Source organism: Lissotriton vulgaris, chromosome 2_1, assembly GCF_964263255.1.
Source record: "Lissotriton vulgaris chromosome 2_1, aLisVul1.2, whole genome shotgun sequence".
Classification (NCBI taxonomy): domain Eukaryota; kingdom Metazoa; phylum Chordata; class Amphibia; order Caudata; family Salamandridae; genus Lissotriton; species Lissotriton vulgaris.
This window is the reverse complement of record NC_141687.1, coordinates 557,206,490-557,226,948: the sequence shown is the minus strand read 5'-3', so window position 1 is coordinate 557,226,948 and position 20,459 is coordinate 557,206,490. Positions and strand designations below refer to the sequence as shown.

General features: G+C 43.1%; 1 protein-coding gene across 3 annotated transcripts in view; it reads left to right on the top strand.

The window, feature by feature from the left end:
• The window catches only part of LANCL1 (LanC like glutathione S-transferase 1), a 639,396-nt gene that overhangs the window by 467,579 nt on the left and 151,358 nt on the right, over positions 1 to 20,459 (top strand). For all 3 annotated transcript variants that reach the window (XM_086955555.1, XM_086955554.1, XM_086955556.1), the window contains exon 7: positions 5,657 to 5,839. In XM_086955555.1, coding sequence (XP_086811681.1) covers positions 5,657 to 5,839 — 183 coding nt within the window. The remainder of the gene's footprint in view (positions 1 to 5,656; positions 5,840 to 20,459) is intronic.

The window sequence follows — 20,459 nt, the reverse complement described above, 5'->3', positions numbered from 1 at the left end:
GCTTTCTGGTTACTCTCCACAGCAAACAATACATTTTGAAACCACCGAGTCGAGAGGCTATTATTATCTATTATCACACCCAGAATTGTGGCTGATTTCTTGGAGGCAGGAAGAGGACACCTTCCTGGGAGTCATTAATGATGGGTCCAAAGGTTAGGATTATTGTTCATTATTACTACGGCTGTTTTTTCTGCGTTCAATTGCAGGTGATTGTTTACCATTCATCTGCAGATAAGATGCGTTATGTTTTGGAATCGCTGTTGACAAAGGGTGCTTCCATCTAACCAGGGAAATAACTATGAATCGTGTGCATAATTACACAATTATACAACAGGACCCTCTTGCAACTAGTTCTCTTATTAGGGGTCTGAAATAAATATTAAACAGACAGCACAGAGCCTTGAGGGACTCTACATTATACATTCAGTCTTTCTGCTAACTAAGATGGCAGGTGTGCTGCTTGTACCCAGTCCTTCAAAAATGATTGCACTCATTTTAGGTGAAGACCATTTAAGCCCATCGCCATGACAAGATCCAACAAAGTTTCATGATCCACTGTAGCGGGATATTGGTTGAATAGTTCAAGTGTTGACACTGCACTCTTATCTGTATCTAATCTCAGATCGTCTATGACTGATGGTATCACAGTCTCTATATTGTGGGTTGGTCAAACCCAGCTTGTAGTGGAGCACGATCAGAATGTGTAGAGAATATAGGCTGCATAACATTCCTTACAAAAGGTGAACATTTTAAGATTATGTTCAGATCATGCTGTAGCAGATGACAGAGTGTTAAAAAGTATAATTCCTCAAAAAGTAGATGAGGCTGTGAGTTCTTGATAAGAAGGTTTAATGAGTTTGTAAGAATAAGAACAACTCAGCCAGCATTTCCTTGTTTTAAAGCCATCTGATCTCTCTCCTCACATTCTTAGGACTTCCCTGTATTCTAGAATGAAGATTTGCAAATGCACATTACAACACATCTCCCTCACTAGTAAAGAAACGAAACCGAAAACCAAAGCCTAAGACAAACATGGTGGAGAAAAAGGTATATTAACAACTTATATACAAGTTAAACATGTCTCAAAAAATTGGTACAGAATGAGGTGAACAAAACAAAATAGTCATGCAAATACAAAGGAGCACAAGTTTTCCTATTTGATCTCCTCAGAGTTTCACAATTATTTTCCTAACCGAACTTGTCATTATCCACGGATTCAGCCTCACCTTTATTATTAGATTGATTTAAATCATCGTCCAACATTCTCACCCTGCACACAACTACCCTACCAAGATTCCAAATTCTATTACAGAAGTTTTAATTGCTTTATTTTAAAATTTTGATCACTCTCAAAGGTTTAGAGAACTTAGATCCAGTTATATTCCATCCTGGTTTTTTAATCATCACAAAATCACCAACAGCAACTTTTGTGGCTTTAACAGCATGTCTCACATCATAATTGGGGAGAGGATGTGGCTACCGGCTATGGCAGTCTACTTCAAATCTGGGGAACCGGGTTCGAGTCTCTGTAACAACGCTCAACATCCTGTGATTCTAGGCATCTCACTTAATCTCCCCATGGCTTACAAAAAAATGAATGTGTCACTCTGTAACAAAACTGGTGCTCATGTAAAGATCTCTGATACCTTCGGGTCAAATTCGCACTATATAAAATTCCTCAATAAAAAAAATCTTTTGCTACTCTTACCCTTCTCATCTTCCTGTCTGTCCCAACTTCCATTGTCAGTATTATCACTCCTGCCAGAGAGAAATGTATTCACTCAAGAAGGTTCCAAAAATGTACCTGTATGCCTTCCACGAAAAATTGTGACTTTCCAGTAGTTGTGTGTGGTGGGAACTTATACGTGGCAACTCTTTTAGAAACCTCTTCTTTCCAATAAAGACAGTTAATATTTGCAAAAGAGATGGTTTCTTTCAGGACTCTGTTTAACCATGCTACAGTCTCATTGGACTTAGGATGATAAAGAGCAGATTTTTTCTGTGATATCCCACACCGAAGAAGAAAATCTTCAATCTCTTTCAAGACCAACTGCACCCCATTAACAGTTAACAGGGTTTCTGGTAAACCTTCTCTAACAAACAGCTCTTTCAAAAAATTAATTACTGTCTTCGTGTCGATACCCCTAGAGAAGTTTAAATCAGGCCACCTAGAGTATAAATCCATCACTACAATATCATAGTTGTCCTGACCATCTCCATGTATGGGACCCAGAATGTCTAAGGCAATATCCTTCCACTGTCCACTTGGACTTATTCTGATAATCATGGGTTGAGTTTTTGTTTTCATTCTCTTCTCACTCAAAGCACATTGTACACATTCTCTCACCAAACGCTCCACATGGAGATACCAGGCCACCAACAAGTTGTCCGTAACCTCTCCTTGGTTTTTGGAATGCCTAGATGACATCTATGCATTTGATCCAATAAATCCTTACGCAACTTAAAATGAGGAATCAACCTATTTCCACTCCATAACATACCGTCAGAAGAAGATAATTGGTCTTTTACACGCCAAAAGTATTTACATTGTAACCCTCCTTGTTCCTTATGATGCCATCCGACACATATGAGATTCATGACATATTGAGGTACCTCATCCTCCTTCACAGCAACTCGCCACTGTTCTTCTGAAATGATTTCATAGTCAACTTCACACATAAAGTCTGTGGATTTATCAGATACATAATCATTCTCTTGCTCCAAATTTATTTCAGGGACCCGCCTAGATAGAGTGTCTGCTTTGACATGTTCAGAACCAGGAATATACATCACACTAAAATTGTAACCTTGCAGACTCACAACCCATTTAGAAATCCTGGGAGTAATGAAATCAATGCCTTTATTAGTAAACACCTCACACAAAGATTTATGATCAGTTTTGATCGTGAAGGAAGTGACCCCCAAGACTTTTTTACATTTCTTAACAGCCCATTGAACTGCAAGAGCCTCTCTCTCAATGACTGAGTATCTGAATTCCGCTATTTTGTGGCTCTGCAAGATAAATATAATCGTTCTGTCAGGACCAGAACCTCTTTGATGCAAGACAGCACCCAGACCCTTAAGGCTTGGACCAGTGGTAATTACAGAGCGTTTATTTGGATAAAAATTCCTAAATTTGGGAGCTTGAGAGAGTTTAGTTTTAATATCACAGAATTCCCTTTCATAATCTCCATTCCATGCAAATTCTCTCCCTTCTTTAACAAGTCGCTCAAGTTGAAACTAACATTAGCAACGTTTTTAATGAACTTATAATATTTAGCCATTTCTAGAAAATGCATAAGTTCTTCCTTAGAAGTGGGAGAAGCCATGTTTTTTATGGTGTCTACAAGTTCTGCTTTAGGAATCATACAATCAGCAGTAATGGTGTGACCCAGATAATCAATTGATTGAGAACAAATTTGCACTTCTCTAACTTGATACATCCATATACAAGTTTATCATCATGATATACGCAGACGCCTGCCACATTATGCAAAATCTTGCACGTTGAAAGTCAGAGGCTGCCAAAACTAAGCCAAATTTTAACTTTACATATCTAAAAGTATCAAATGGTGTGACAAAGGCAGTGAGATCTTTTGACGATTAATCCAACAAAATCTAATGGTATGCAGAGGTTAAATCTATAGTACTGAAAACGTCAACACATCAGAAATGTTAGGAAGGGGATATTTGTCAACCAGGACACACCTGTTAAGCTGCCTAAGGTCCACGCATATTCTCAGTGAGCCATCAGCTTTCCTTGCAGCCACGACTGGAGCCAACCAAGACGTCCCTTCAACTTCCTCAATAATTCCTTGGGACTTGCGTTTCTCGAGTTCACAGTGCATCTCTTCTGTCACAGAAAATGGAACACTACGCACTTTATTAGAAACAGGAACTGAACATGGAATGAGTTTAATCTGGTGGCAATAACCCTTTAAACATCCAAGTTTCCCACTGAAAATCTGGGGCTAATCTTCTCTCAACTCATCCCGTAGCGTAGAATCATAACTTACTAGGTTAACAGGTTGAGTATCTTTAACAATGATGGGAGGACCGTTGTTGGGATCCAAAATGACACCAAAATCCCTCTGATGCCACCAACTTAAAATACTGGCTCCCTTTTAGGACAAATATATTTTCCCTGAGGTGAACCCTCCTTCATATTCCATCAAACCAACAAAGTACCCACGCAGTTCTATGGGATCACCTCCATAGGCACAGGGTCTAATGTCAGGTTTGAGCAAAACAACCTGCCTTTTCAACTTATCTTCATAAAAGTTATTAGCTACAATGGTAATTTTAGCTCTGAAGTCAAATAAGACTTTAGTTCTCTCCCCCTCTACTTCTATGAAATCTAAAGGACCTTTGCCTCCGATTTGAAGAACTATTTGCCCACACTCAAAATCATGAGCATCTTCACTTTTGTTAGATTCTATTTCATTAACCCTTAGTTTAAACCCTTTCATTCTACAAGCCACAGTAAAATGTCACTTCTTCTTGCAATACAAGTACACAGATTTGAGTGCAGGACATGTTTTATTATTTGCTAAATATCCTACTTTATCACATCTAAAACACCTCCTCTCATTCTTGGCCTGAACCCTAGCATTACCCTTATCTCTATGTGCAGTCTTCACCTACCCACTCTTGATAGCAGATCTCTCTTTCGTATCAGAGCCAACAGAGCATACTTCCTTGTTCAAATCCTTCTTGATCACCTGCACACATTCTAGAGAGTGCTCAATTCTTTTCGCAACAAACAAAACTTTGTCCAAAGTGGGTTCATCTTTAAACCACAATTCTCCACACACCTTCATACTCCTGTAACCCAACATAAATTGATCTCCTATTCTTTCATCCATTAAGGAACCACATTTGCAAGAAGATGCTAAACATCTAAGACCTGTGACATAATTCTCTGTTGACTCTCCTTCTCTTTCTACCCGTTTGACAAAATTGTAACGTTCTTAAATTGTGCTAATCTTGGGCAAAAAGTGTAAATTAAGTCTATGTATACATATTTCATATTCATTTAAATCAACAGTAATACTGTCAGGCACATTTGGAAGGTGATGAAAAGCATCTTGCCCTTCTGACTCAAGACAATGTAGTAAAAAAGATGTCCTTCTCTTAGCACCGAGAAGTACCACATACATGTGCATACCTTTCAAACACCCTTTTCCATTTAGCCCACTATATAGGTGGATCACCAGGGGAAGAGAGAAAAAATGGCAGTTCCGTAACGTTTTACATTATTGAAATATGACAAAATAGGTAGATGTACAGTGTATTACGATCCCTGGCAAAACCATTAGGCTATGTAATAATGAATATCTTTCATGATGTGTACGCAGTACAGGGTGACGAAGATAAGATGCCAGATGCTTTGTGTTATCTTGATTTATAATAAATTATGCTTTAATACTGGATTGTAATACATGAGCCTTTTTTTTTTTACCAGGTGGGAGGTTATCCAGTTACCTTTAACATTGGTCACTAGTGCACATGATCCCAGCAACTAATTCCCATTAATGACTTACAGTGCCCATAATTTGGAAGCCGGTCCTCTTTTATCATTGGTGGTTTTATTTAGTGCCTTCTGTCAGTTGTCAAGGCCTTGTTCTAGTTTGTGTTTTTCTTCCTTCCTTTTCAGCCAGACTGTGGCCTCACCCAAGACACTTTGCAGAGCCTTGTGAAGCCCAGCGTGGACTTTGTCAACCAGCTGAAGTTTCCCTCGGGTAACTTTCCACCATGCGTCGATGACACACGTGACCTACTTGTGCACTGGTGCCATGGAGCCCCGGGAGTGCTCTACATGTTGATCCAGGCCTACAAGGTAGATGACTGCGCCATCCTTTCTTCTTCTCTTTTACCTATTCTATCAAACGCATGTTTATGCTATGATTCTACATGCTCTGTTCAGTCCCTTTCTGTGCTTCAAATGCCATCCTATTTCTCTCAAATTCTTTTATTTTCTATTTTCACTGTTGTTTCTTTGAAGTCTCCCTCTCTTGTATCCCCTTAATATCACATTTCATTGTATTTGTTTGTCCTTCAAATCATGTTTCTCTTCCGTGCTTTAACTTTGTTCTAGTTCGTTTTCTTCCCATACATGTACTTTTCTTTCTTCTTACTCAGAAAAAGGAGAACATTTTATTGATTACACTAGTGAAAAGACTGAAAAGACCACCTAAAAAGAGCATTTTAAATCGTAAAATCCTCCTCGAGGACCTGAACTTCCACCTCGAGAACAACAGTTACAGCAACTCCACCACCCTGATCGACAACCTCGGACCCGGACAACTCGTCACAGCACCCACCCACTCCGCCGGACACACGCTTGACCCCACCTTCTCCGCAAGCCCCCACGTCACCTTCAACCACACCACCGAACTCCACTGAACCGACTATCGCTGCATCCACTTCACCTTTCGAAAACCTACCACACTCCACCGCACCCAACATATGCCTTGCCGCTGCTGGAGCAAAGTCACGAAGACCAGCTAACGACCACCCTCGACCAGAGCCCACCCGCCGACCCCGACTTCGCCGCCCGCAACCTCAAACAGTGGATCGACGACTGCGCCAACACCCTCACCCCACTCATGAAACCCTCCACCAGCCACACCAGCAAGAAGGCCAGCTGGTTCACGAAAGACCTCCAGGCCTCCAAGCAAGCCTGCCGAAAGCTAGAGAAGAACTGGTGCCGCGAACAAACACCAGACAGCTACGCAGCCCACAAGAACGCCACCCGCAGACACCACCATCTCATCAGATCCGCCAAAAGGGCTTCCTTCAAAGACCGCCTAGACAATACCGCACAACACAGCAAAGAGCTCTTCAACATTGTGAAGGAACTCTCCAACCCCAGCTCCAACACCAACGACATCCCACCTTCACAGGACCTGTGCGACTCGCTGGCCACCTTCTTCCATCGCAAGATCGCAGACATCCACAAAAGCTTCAACACCACGACCGCCCCGACATCCGCCCCATGACCACCATCTGCACCAACCGCCTGCTCTCCTGGACCAACATAAACGACGACGACACCATCAAGATCATGAACACTGTCCACTCCGGTTCCCCGTCAGACCCGTGCCCGCATCACCTCTTCAACAAAGCCAGCGCCGCCATCACACCCCATCTCCGGAAGGCCATCAACATTTCCTTTGAGGCAGATACCTTACCGGAGAGCTGGAAGCACGTCGAAATCAACGCCTTACTCAAGAAGCCCAAGGCGGACCCCAAAGATCTCATGAACCTCCGGCCCATCTCCCTGCTCCCGTTCCCGGCGAAGGTCATCGAGAAGACTGTCAACAAACAACTAACCCGCTACCTCTAGGAAAACAGCGTCCTGGACCCGTCCCAGTCCGGGTTCCGCAGCAACCACAGCACCGAAACTGCCGTCACAGATGACATCAGGACCCTGCTAGACAACGGAGAAACCACGGTTCTCATCCTCCTGGACCTGTCAGCTGCCTTTGACACTGTCTGCCACTGCACACTACGCACACGCCTCCACGACGCCGGGATCCAAGGGAAGGCCCTGGACTGGACCACCTCCTTCCTCTCCGGCAGAACACAGAGCGTCCGCCTCCCCCCCCCTTCCGCTCTGAAGCAACCGAGATCATCTGCGGTGTACCTCAGGGCTCATCCCTCAGCTCAACACTGTTCAACATCTACATGGCTCCACTCGCCCAATATTGCCCGACTGCACGACCTCAACATAATCTCCTACGCCGATGACACCCAGTTGATCCTCTCCCTCACCAAGGTCGGGCGCAACCCCATACGTACATGACATACCGCGTGGCTTGGTACTGCATACCCGTCGGATACCAAAGTACCAGGACGCGCTGCCACGAACCCGTCGGATACGAAATGCGCATCATTAACGAGTTTGGCAATATGGTGGATCGGATTCGTGTGGTGATGGAGCTTGGTATGCTATTGGTATGGGAGTGCAGTTTTCTCCCCCCCAAAAAAAAGATATACATATTTTTGGGGCAAGATATAAAACTTTACATAATTTTTAAAGTAAAAAAAGAAGTATAATAGAGTTCCAAAATATTTTAAAAAATAATAGAAAAAATATAGGTGTTATAAACATTAAAATATGAAATTAACATTTAAAAAACCTTTAAAATTCACTGAAAAAAACATACGTATTACAGACGTTATAGTTAGGAATTAGCATTTAAAAAACCTTAGAAATTCAGTATAAAAACATAGGTTTCAGGGACGTTATAGTTAGTTGAACTTTTGACTTATATAAAACCAGAGAAATTTGCCTGTTATAGTTAGTTGAGCTAACTATAACTCGCGTGCCGCAATGCACTGCTAGTGATGTCACATATTACATCACTCATGACATGGTCAGTGACATCACTGATGACATCTTAAATTGCATCACTCATGACATCATCCAGTGAATGTGTGTTTCTGTAAAGTTTAAATATGGTTTATATATATATATGCCAAGGTGTACTGAAGAATTAATGCATTTACAAGTGACTAAAGAGATTATTTCGTAGGTGCATGACTGACTGTATAACTGAGTGATTGAACGTGTCTTACTGAATGCAAGGGTTATTGACTAAACTGTGTGAAACTCTTTATTAGTCTCTCAGTTGGTGTGTAAGCAACTGCATTAGCTGCTGAATAGTTACATGAGTGTCAATATGTTATGTGCGATCTCTTCTATAGCGCACGGCTAACCCATAGGGTGTCCCGGCGCTTTGGCAAAGAGACCTGAATCCGAAAAAACACCAGACAGCAGCTTACTATGGTCCGAGAGGTCAAGCAGTAAAGAGCCAGGTCTTCAACTCCCTTCTAAAGGAGAGGAGACTGTTGGCTTTCCGGAGGGAGACAGGGAGCTCATTCCAGTGGCGGGCCGCCAGATAGCGGAAGGACCGTCCTCCCATCCGGGCACGTCTGATAGGCGGGACAGTGATCGTGGCCGATGTGGCCGACCGCAACGTCCTCCTGGGCACATAGAAAGCTATTCGCTTCCTGATATAATTAGGGCCCACAGAATGAAGGGCCTTGAACGCCAGAGTAAGTATCTTAAAGACGATTCTTTTCCAGATGGGCAGCCAGTGCAACTTTTGGAGCAAATCAGAGGCTCTAGCTCTACGTGGAAGGCCGAAAATGGCTCTTGCCGCCGAGTTCTGCACTATTTGTAATCTGGCAAGCAAGTATTTCGGCAATCCCAGATACAAGGCATTAGCGTAGTCGAGTCTCGATCCGATCAACGCCTGAACAATAATTTTTTTATATTGTAGGGATAGCAGCGGGAGAAATTTTCTAAGCATCTTCAAGATGCCAAAGCATTTCCCCGATAACCCAATAATCTGGGATTTAAAAGAGAGGTCGTCATCACATAACACACCAAGATTATTGGCTTGCGTCGACACTTTCTCAGGAGGAAACATGTCCTGGGGCCACCACGATTTCCAGCACGGATCAGGAGCACATCCAAAGAAAAGCAACTCAGACTTGTCTGAGTTGCATTTTAGGCTGTGTCGTTGAAACCAAGCAAAGACCGAGCTGAGGCAGTCTTTGATTCTGGCGCCATCAAAAGCCTCACCCTTCCTGCAAGTGAACAGGAGCTGGGTGTAATCAGCGTAGGATATGATCTGGGCACCAAAAGCCTCCGCTAACGCCGCCAGAGGGGCCATGTAGATATTAAAAAGGGTGGGGCTCAGAATGGACCCTTGAGGAACCCCCACCTCTAGCGGCGGCATTTCAGCAGAGAACGGTGGTGCCCAGATCACCTGGCGACGGTCCGAAAGAAAGGATTTAAACCAATCCAACACCGTCCCACGAAACCCGATCTCCCGGAGTCTTAAAAGGAGACCGTCATGTGGGACGGTGTCGAAGGCCGCCGACAGATCCAGCATGACTAAAATAGCCTTTCCTCCTAGATCGAGAGTTTCCCTGATAGCTTCGGTGACCTCCAGAAGGGCTGTCTCCGTGCTATAATTAGCACGGAAACCAGATTGTGTGTCATGGAGGATGTTGTGGCTCTCAATGAAGTTGGTGATCGAGAGTTGCACATGTTTTTCAACAACCTTCGCTAGAGCAGGGAGTAGGGAGATCGGCCTGTAATTAGCATGCACCAGGGGATCTAAAGTAGGCTTTTTGATTAGTGGCAGAATCAGCGCATGTTTCCATGCCGGAGGAACCACTCCCGTGGTTAGGGAGAGATTCAGCAGAGGGTTTATCAAGGTATTAACAGCTGAAACCACTCTACCCAAACATTTCGCCGGGCAAGGATCCAAAGGTTTGCCTGACTGAAGCCGGGACAAGAGATCATGGGAGGTGGCACAGGACATTGGAGGGAAGACCGAGAGAATGGGCCCAATGTCTTCGCTCACAGAGGGAGGAGAAATTGATCTATGTGCTGACACTGTGGGGTCCGAGACAGGAAAAGACTTCTGAACCGTCGTGATTTTATGTGCAAAGAAGACTGCAAGTTGCCTAACCCACTCTTCTGTGTGAGAGTGAGAAGGCGAACAAGCAGCAGGGGAGGCGAACTCCTTAACTATTCTGAAAAGTTCCTTGCTCATATTTCCCGCTTCGTCTATTCTGCGTTCCAGATATTCTTTTTTGCCCTCAGAAATGTGTTTATGATAGATCTTAATAGTATCTCGGTATTTTAATTTATCCTCCGGCTCGTATTTTCGCTGCCATACTCTTTCAGCTTTTTTGCACTCCTGGCGCATTTTTCTGAGTAAGGGGGTGAACCAAGGAGCGGAGACATGGCTATGGGCTGCTTTGGCTGACTTCGCTGGAGCTAACTCGTCAAATCTGGCCGTCAGCCACTTATGAACCACCTCCAAATTGGATTCCAGATCGTCAGTAAGCTCGCAGGGATGAAAACGAAGGGCATCCGTCAACATTTCCACTGAGACTCGATGGAAAGCTCTTGATTGACGGATCACGCCCTTCTGCACTCTCTGACCGATCGAGATGTTATACGGAATACCAAAATTTATTAAAAAGTGGTCCGACCATAGCACTGGAAGTGGGGCAGACACATCTATCTGCCTGGTGGAGAAAATTTAATCTAAAATATGGCCTTTATTATGGGTGGGGCTGTCAATAAAGGGAGTAAGCCCAAGCAGCGCCACAACCTCCTGCAGTTTAGATGCATTAGGATCCTCTGTCAGATCCATGTGCAGATTTAAATCCCCCAACAGAAGACAATGCGCTGATCGCATACAAGGAACAGAAAGTGCTGCCTGTAGATCATCAAAAAACGTGCCAATGGGCCCCGGTGGCCTATAAACAAGGAGGCCGGTACACGTCTGACGAGACGAAAGACCAAGAGTAAAGCCCAAGGCTTCACAGCCAAATATGTTTTCAACCGGAAACGAAGAACACATTATATCCTTTTCCACGATGAGAGCCACTCCCCCTCCCCTCCCCCCAATGCACTGGCCAGATCAGGGCCTGAGCCCTCCCCGAGCCATGTTTCTGTTAAAAACAGACAGGAAGGTTGAGAGTCAGAGAGTAGATTCCAGATGTCCGTGGAATGTCTGCCAAGCGATCTGGTGTTCAAGAGAGCGCATTGACAGTACTGAGAAGGAGGTGGCAACACCGTTTCCAAGGACACAACAGGCCGCCAGCCACAGGTCGGACAACCTTTCCTCAAAAGACGTCCTCCCGGAAATACACACTGACACAACGGAGTGTGGTGGCTCAAAGTAAGCAGCTCAGCAGAGCTATAAACAATCATCCTGGGTCCGAAAACAAAACAAGAATGGAAACAGAACAAAAGAAAATTGAGCCAGAGTCCTACCTCAGCGCTGTCGAGACGCGGACGAGCGCAGACGGGCAGGACTCTGGCACGACTCAGGCGCAGAGAAGGCGTCACCGCTGCGCGAAACAGGCGAGCTTTAAATAGCGTGCTCTCCGCGTCCCAGATCACCTGGACGCTCCAAGATGGCGCTCACACTCCTCTACCCAAGGCAAGATGTCCGCCGGCAACCACAACCTCCCCAGAACCGGGCCCGCCGGACAGCGGTGGTTTTTCCTTAAATTATGGTGCAAGGTAGGGGGCAGGAAGGAGAGCTAAAAGCAAGGGATAACGAAAATTAAAATAAAAAGAAAATCCAAAACGGGTCTTTAAAATAGATTAGTGCAATGCACAGGAGAACGCGACCAGCGCGACCAGCAGCGAGGCGCTGAAGTGAATCTCAGCCTCATGATACCTTACCAGGTAATCCCCTCGTGATGCTCGCCCTAAATAGCGTGCTCTCCGCGTCCCAGATCACCTGGACGCTCCAAGATGGCGCTCACACTCCTCTACCCAAGGCAAGATGTCCGCCGGCAACCACAACCTCCCCAGAACCGGGCCCGCCGAACAGCGGTGGTTTTTCCTTAAATTATGGTGCAAGGTAGGGGGCAGGAAGGAGAGCTAAAAACAAGGGATAACGAAAATTAAAATAAAAAGAAAATCCAAAACGGGTCTTTAAAATAGATTAGTGCAATGCACAGGAGAACGCGGCCAGCGCGGCCAGCTGCGAGGCGCTGAAGTGAATCTCAGCCTCAGGATACCTTACCAGGTAATCCCCTCGTGATGCTCGCCCTAAATAGCGTGCTCTCCGCGTCCCAGATCACCTGGACGCTCCAAGATGGCGCTCACACTCCTCTACCCAAGGCAAGATGTCCGCCGGCAACCACAACCTCCCCAGAACCGGGCCCGCCGAACAGCGGTGGTTTTTCCTTAAATTATGGTGCAAGGTAGGGGGCAGGAAGGAGAGCTAAAAACAAGGGATAACGAAAATTAAAATAAAAAGAAAATCCAAAACGGGTCTTTAAAATAGATTAGTGCAATGCACAGGAGAACGCGACCAGCGCGACCAGCAGCGAGGCGCTGAAGTGAATCTCAGCCTCAGGATATGGGTTATTGATTTGTTGTCTGAGTCTGTGCACTGGTCCTTGAGGGTCTGTGTTGTATGAATCTGTGCATAGATGTCTAAGTGGGTGATTCATTGGTTGTATGGATTGAAAACTGCATCTGGTAAGGGCTGTATGGGTGAGTTAGTGTGTGTATGGGTGTGTTGGTGAGTAAATGAATGTCTCAGTGGTATATCTGTGACTAACTACATATGTTTTAAGACACTATATGTGACTGTAGGAGTATATAAATGACTATATGTAAGACTAAGTTATTTGAAGAGTGGGTGTATAAATAGGTGTCTCCTTCTATCAGTGATTGTATAAGACAGTAAATATGTGTTAGTCAGACCCCCAGGATATAGCGGCATGGATTAGCAAATTTAGCGGCACAAAAATGGAAATTTAGCGGCACAAATATGGAAATTTAGCGGCAATTTTGCGGCATTTTATGTGGCCATTTTTCCTACAACAAGCACAGATATCTTAGTTTTTTTAGTTATTTAACAACATGAAGCTATGTATATTTGGTGTTTTACAATATAGACACTTTGGGGTAGATTTACAACCCCTTGCGCTGCTTTTACGCCGCCGTTGCGTCACTTTTGTGACGCAGCGGCGGCGCAAAAGATGCACCATGGTACGGGGTATTTACAACGTGACGCCGGAGAGTACGGCCAGGGTGCGGATAGTACGGCCCATGTGTGCAGAATCCGGCCCACCTGCGGATGTAAAGATACGACTCGCAAACGATCTCTGTAAATACTAAAAGTCATAAAGTTAGACCTTTGTCTAAGATTACCTTTGGGAATCGGCCCATAAGTTTCTCATTGCTTAAATAGATGTAATTTCTGATATTTATGTTTCCCTCGTCTTCATTGCTTGATTTGCTTGTGAGAAAGTGTCATTCATAATCGTTGAAATGTAACTCATATTCACATTGAAAGTATGAAAATGTCAGACATAGCAATCTGAAGCCTTGACAGTTATGTTGTTTTATTTGCGAATAGAGGCCACTATTATTTTGGCGCCAGCGCGTACTTTCTGTTCCAGAGGACACTGCTTGTTGGTGGTGCAGCAGATCGCAGAGTGTTGTCACGAAGGAAACGGTGGAAAACCACTCGATAAAGTTTTAAATATTTCTGTTTGAGAAAATTCAACAACAACAAGTGAATCCCAAAAAGAAATTGCTGCTCCTCAACAAAAGCGTAAAGATGAGATCGTTATTCATTACCAATCAATGCTTGGTTTTAACATTAAATGCACCGCACAATTAATTGTTTACCAGAGAGGCTTTTAATTGGGCACCTGCAAAGAGAGGCACTGTGGCATTATATGTGCCTCGGAGATCAGCACCTCTCCCCCTTCGTGAACATCACGAAGAAAGGAAGGAAGGCCTGTCGAAAGAGCCAGCACCTGTCTGTCAGACAGTACCGGGGGGGGGGGGGGGAGGGGATAAGAGCAGGCGCCCTTAGCTCGAGCCATCAGTGCAGAAACAGCAGGCGGCCTTAGCTTTGACCAATGTGCACAGCGGGCGGTGGTGATGGCTTGTAGGTTGGCTGGAGAGGCAGGCAGACAGCCACAAACACGCCAGGTACGGTAAACTACCCAATCCACAGGCGATAGCCGCACAATTGTTAAATGGGCTGGCGCTGGGCTTGGCACCTTCAGTCCTTCCTAATGTTTCTGTCACGCTGTGACTTGTAGGTTTGCAAATTCGTGTTGACTGAATCTCCAAGACGCGCTGGAGGTGTCTGATTTCACACGAGCCCTTGCGGCAGCTTTGCAAAGGAATCCCTGACTCCCGGGCCCCTGCTGCCAGTGTATCATCTCGCAGCGGCCTTCATGAAAGGAAACCGAAGCCCGCGGCCTGATAATCTACCTGTTCAAGGTGAAACAGAGGGAATGCTAGAACTGGGAGTTGGCATGTTTAAATTCCATCGAAACAGAAGAACTCACCTGTCTACCTTGCTTGTCCTCTCTTTAAAAATGCTTGGCTATCTAGTGTACCCCAGCCAGCTTTCCACCACTGACTAGGCTGAGAAGTTATCAAGGACGCCCAGCCCTTGGTCGCACATTTCCCATCCCAAAATGCACTGATTCGAGGTGCCAAAAGTTTCACGGGACTCTGACACCTGGCCAGATGGCAGGAGAAGAGGCGGGGCAGGGCATTCCATCCCCCTGGTTCCCAGCCTGTGAGGTGGGGTGCGCAGGCCATTTGCATTGCTGATTATTGTGTTTGATCTCAAATGAGTTGCCAAGACAAAGGGCACATTCAGAGCTGTGGTGCGGGGTGTCAGATGTTATATACACCCATTCCAGGACAAAGATCTTTCAGCATGCTGAGTGAAAAGGATTAACGCGCACACGCATGCACGCAAGCTGTCTGTCACACACACTCTTACGCACACATGGCTGCATGTGTCTTTTGATATGGTACATACACACAGACCCCCCAGGATATAGCCGCTTTTGTAAAAATGCCGCGATTTCTAGAAAAATGCCGATTTCGCGGGCACTTTTGTAAAAATCGCGGCATTTTTTCAAAATTGCCGATTTCGCGGCAAATCGCGATATCGCGAAATCGCGATATCCTGGAGGGTCTGGTTAGTATCCATATACATACGTGATGTGGTATGTCTATAAATAACGGAGTTGTTGTGTATGACAGTATACATGTGTAAATGGCTATGTGATTGATTCTTTGCATGACTGAGTAGGTGTGTGAATAACTATGGATGAGTGGCGGAGTGTGACTGTATGTATAGGTGTATGAGTGCATATTATAGTCCCGTATTGATGAGTAACTACATGTATAAATGACTGGATGTGTGTGTGGACCTAGGAAATAGTGAGTGGTATGTAGTATATGGCATTCTTGTGTGTATGGTTTCAAAAATAGTAGTCTGCATTTTACAATGGGTGTATCAAACTTTAAATCAGGGCATTAGTATGTGCATCACATTATGACGTGGATGATGTCATGAGTGATGTCATTTGAGATATCATCAGTGATGTCATCAGTTATGTCACTGACCATGTCATGAGTGATGTAATATTTGACATCATCAGCAGTGCATTGCGGGCGCGCAAGTTATAGTTAGCTCAACTAACTATAACAGGCGAATTTCTCTGGTTTTATATGGGTCAAATGTTCAACTAACTATAACGTCCCTGAAACCTATGGTGTGTGTGTGTATGTGTATATATATATATATATATATATATATTTATATATTTACTCAACAAATGACACAGCACTCCAGATATGGTTGCTTATGGTATTATTTATTGGTATGAATAAATAATACCATAAGCAACCAGATCTGGAGTGCCGTGTCATTTGTGGAGTAAATTGAATTGGTGGCCAGGATCCGGCCACAAACGCAGAGCACCCTCTGTGGAGCGCTAGATGGCTGACAAGGATCCCTTTGGGAATATATATATATATATATATATATATATATATATATATATATATATATATATATATATATATATATATATATATATTTTTTTTTTTATTTATTTTTTATATACATATATATATATTTTTTATTTTTATGAGAACATGAAACAACTGATGTGGAAGTGTAAATATTCAAATTAATAATAGGGGATACACCCCTAAATAGTTATTTTTGAAAAGTAGGAAGTAATTTCCCTGTTCCTGAAATGTAAATAGGAAAAATGATCATGATACAGTATAAGTGTGCACACCATAATGATTGGAAGTTTGTCAAAGTCACCGTTTTTAACTTTGCACTTTAGCACTTTATTTATAGCCATTTGTTCCAATTGTAAATAGTTGTAAATACTACACTATAAGATGGCCGCCGTTTCCATGTTGAACACCATCATCTATGTTCATGAAATGAAATGTAGCGGCTTGTTTAAAATGGCTTCGGAATTATTGCACAAACTGACACTGACGAAGCTAACTGGCGAAACGCATCTGTCAGGGGTGAAGGGGGGTTTGGAGTGAATAAATCTTGAAAAACATCTGAAACATCGGAGTGCTTGCCGTTCATTTAACCTGCATTGGTTGGATTGTGTGAAAAAAAAAAAAATATATATATATATATATATTTACAAAACCTTATTTTACTCACACAAAACCATTGAAATTCGCATATATAGTTAGTTGCACTAACTATATATCGCGCACCCGCAATCCACTGCTGATCATGTCACATATTACATCATTCATGACATGGTCAGTGACATCACTGATGACATCACTGATGACATCTCAAATGACATCACTGATGACATCACTGATGACAACATCCAGTGACTGTATGTTTCTGTAAAGTTAAAATATGTCTTACATATTGAAGAATGAGTGGATGTATAAGTGTCTGGATGAAGGATTTAGTAGGTGCATGACTGACTGTATGAGTGAGTGATTAAATGTGTCTCACTGAGTGCATGGGTTAGTGACTAAGCTGTCTTAATTTGTGCATCATTATGTCTGTTGTTCTGTAAACTGCTGCATGTGTTGATCAGTAGCTATATGAGTAACTATATGGGTTATTGATTGGTTGCCCAAGTATTTGTATGGGAGACTGAGTGTGTGTGTGGGTGGCTGGGAGGTGTATGACTCTGGGCATAGATGTGTGAGCAGTTGATTCACTAGATGTATGGGTTCAAAAGTGCATGTGGAAACAGTTGTATGGGTGATTGACTGTGTGCATGAGTGTATTGGTGAGTGAATGGATATCTCAGTGCTACATGTCAAAGTAAGTACATATGTAAAACACAGTACATGTGAGAGTTGACATATATAAATAACTGTGCATAAGAGCCAGTGAATGTGTGAGTGGCTGTATGGATCATTGTGAACTTGTATCAGGGATTGTATAAGAGAGTAAATATGTGTTAGTATATGTTTGAATAAGTAAGGTGTGTATAACTGTATAGTTGAGGAAATGGAGGTGTGATTGATTCTTTGCATGACTGACTAGGTGTGCGAGTAACTCCATGGATGAGTTACAGTCTGTGAGTGTCTGTTTACACTGAGTGTATCTAAGGTTATATTAGAGTCTGAAGAGGTTCATCGTATTATCACATGAATGATGTCATCAGTGATGTGATCAGTAATGTCAAATGAGATGTCATCAGTGATGTCATCAGTGATGTCATTTGAGATGTCATCAGTGATGTCATCAGTGATATCATTTGAGATGTCATCAGTGATGTCATCAGTGATGTAATTTGAGATGTCATCAGTGATGTCATCAGTGATGTCACTGACCATGTCATGAATGATGTAATATGTGACATGATCAGCAGTGGATTGCGGGTGCGCAATATATAGTTAGTGCAACTAACTATATATGCAAATTTCAATGGTTTTGTGTGAGTAAAATAAGGTTTTGTAAATGCTAATTCCTAACTATATATGGTCTATAACCTATGGTTTTTTCAGTGAATTTTCAAGGTTTTGTAAATGCTAATTCCTAACTATATATGGTCTATAACCTATGGTTTTTTCAGTGAATATATATATATATATATAACATTTCTATGGCAAAATGAAAACCCTCATTTTGTTCCTTTGCAAATTAAATGTTTTAAGTGTTAACACTTTATTCCAATCAAGATGACTTCAGGTGTGCCATACTTTTGTCATAAGTAAGACTGTTAGCGCTCTAGTTGTTCTTTAGAACACTCTGGGGCATTCTGTCACTGGGCTAAAGTTGGGCTACATCTGGCTGATATTTGGGCTACATTTGTTTTTTTTGTCTCTGGTGGCCATCTTTGGGCTACATTGGGCTACATTTGGGCTCTAACATATATATATCCCTATGTAGCCCAATATATATTTTTCAAAGTTAATTTTCGTAAAAACCACTGAAGCATATATCTTGAGACATAGCAAAGGCACATCGGGCTACCAGTCTCTACAATTTTGCCACGTTTTGTGGAAATCCATTCAGCCGTTCGAGCTAAAAGTGAGTCCAACCGCCCTATGGAATACTCAATGTTAAAAACCCGTTTTTGGACCCCCCTTTTTTCTCGGCCCCCGCTTGACGAAACCCCCCCCCCCAACTTTCAGGGGACGCTCAGAAACAAAATGTGCCATTTTCCTGAAAATTTCAGCCAATTCCGTCCCTCAACGCCAAAGTTATTCAACATAGAATTTTCAGAAATCCCTATTCAAAAAAATCCTAACTATATATACCTACTGGCGACCGCCAGTAGGTAATATATAACATTTCTATGGCAAAATGAAACCCCTCATTTTGTTCCTTTGCAAATTAAATGTTTTAAGTGTTAACACTTTATTCCAATCAAGATGACTTCAGGTGTGCCATACTTTTGTCATAAGTAAGACTGTTAGCGCTCTAGTTGTTCTTTAGAACACTCTGGGACATTCTGTCACTGGGCTATAGTTGGGCTACATCTGGCTGATATTTGGGCTACATTTGTTTTTTTTGTCTCTGGTGGCCATCTTTGGGCTACATTGGGCTACATTTGGGCTCTAACATATATATATAGCCCAATGTAGCCCAATATATATTTTTCAAAGTTAATTTTCGTAAAAACCACTGGAGCATTTATCTTGAGACATAGCAAAGGCACACCGGGCTACCAGTCCCTACAATTTTGATAAGTTTTGTGGAAATCCATTCAGCCGTTTGAGCTAAAAGTGAGTCCAACCGCCCTATGGAAAACTCAATGTTAAAAACACGTTTTGGGACCCCCCTTTTTTCTCGGCCCCCGCTTGACGAACCCCCCCCCCCCCCCCCCCCCCCCAAACTTTCAGGGGAGGCTCAGAAACAAAATGTGCCATTTTCCTGAAAATTTCAGCCAATTCCGTCCATCAACGCCAAAGTTATTCAACATAGAATTTTCAGAAATCCCTTTTCAAAAAAATCCTAACTATATATACCTACTGGCGACCGCCAGTAGGTAATATATAACATTTCTATGGCAAAATGAAACCCCTCATTTTGTTCCTTTGGAAATTAAATGTTTTAAGTGTTAACACTTTATTCCAATCAAGATGACTTCAGGTGTGCCATACTTTTGTTATAAGTAAGACTGTTAGCGCTCTAGTTGCTCTTTTCTCTGTGACATTCTGTCACTGGGCTATAGTTGGGCTACATCGGGCTGATATTTGGGCTACATTTGTTTTTTTTGTCTCTGGTGGCCATCTTTGGGCTACATTTGGGCTCTAACATATATATAGCCCAGTCTAGCCCAATATATATTTTTCAAAGTTAATTTTCGTAAAAACCACTGGAGCATATATCTTGAGACATAGCAAAGGCACATCGGGCTACCAGTCCCTACAATTTTGCCAAGTTTTGTGGAAATCTATTCAGCCGTTCGAGCTAAAAGTGAGTCCAACCGCCCTATGGAAAACTCAATGTTAAAAACACATTTTGGGACCCCCTTTTTTCTCGGCCCCCGCTTGACGAAACCCCCCCCCAAACTTTCAGGGGACGCTCAGAAACAAAATGTGCCATTTTCCTGAAAATTTCAGCCAATTACGTCCATCAACGCCAAAGTTATTCAACATAGAATTTTCAGAAATC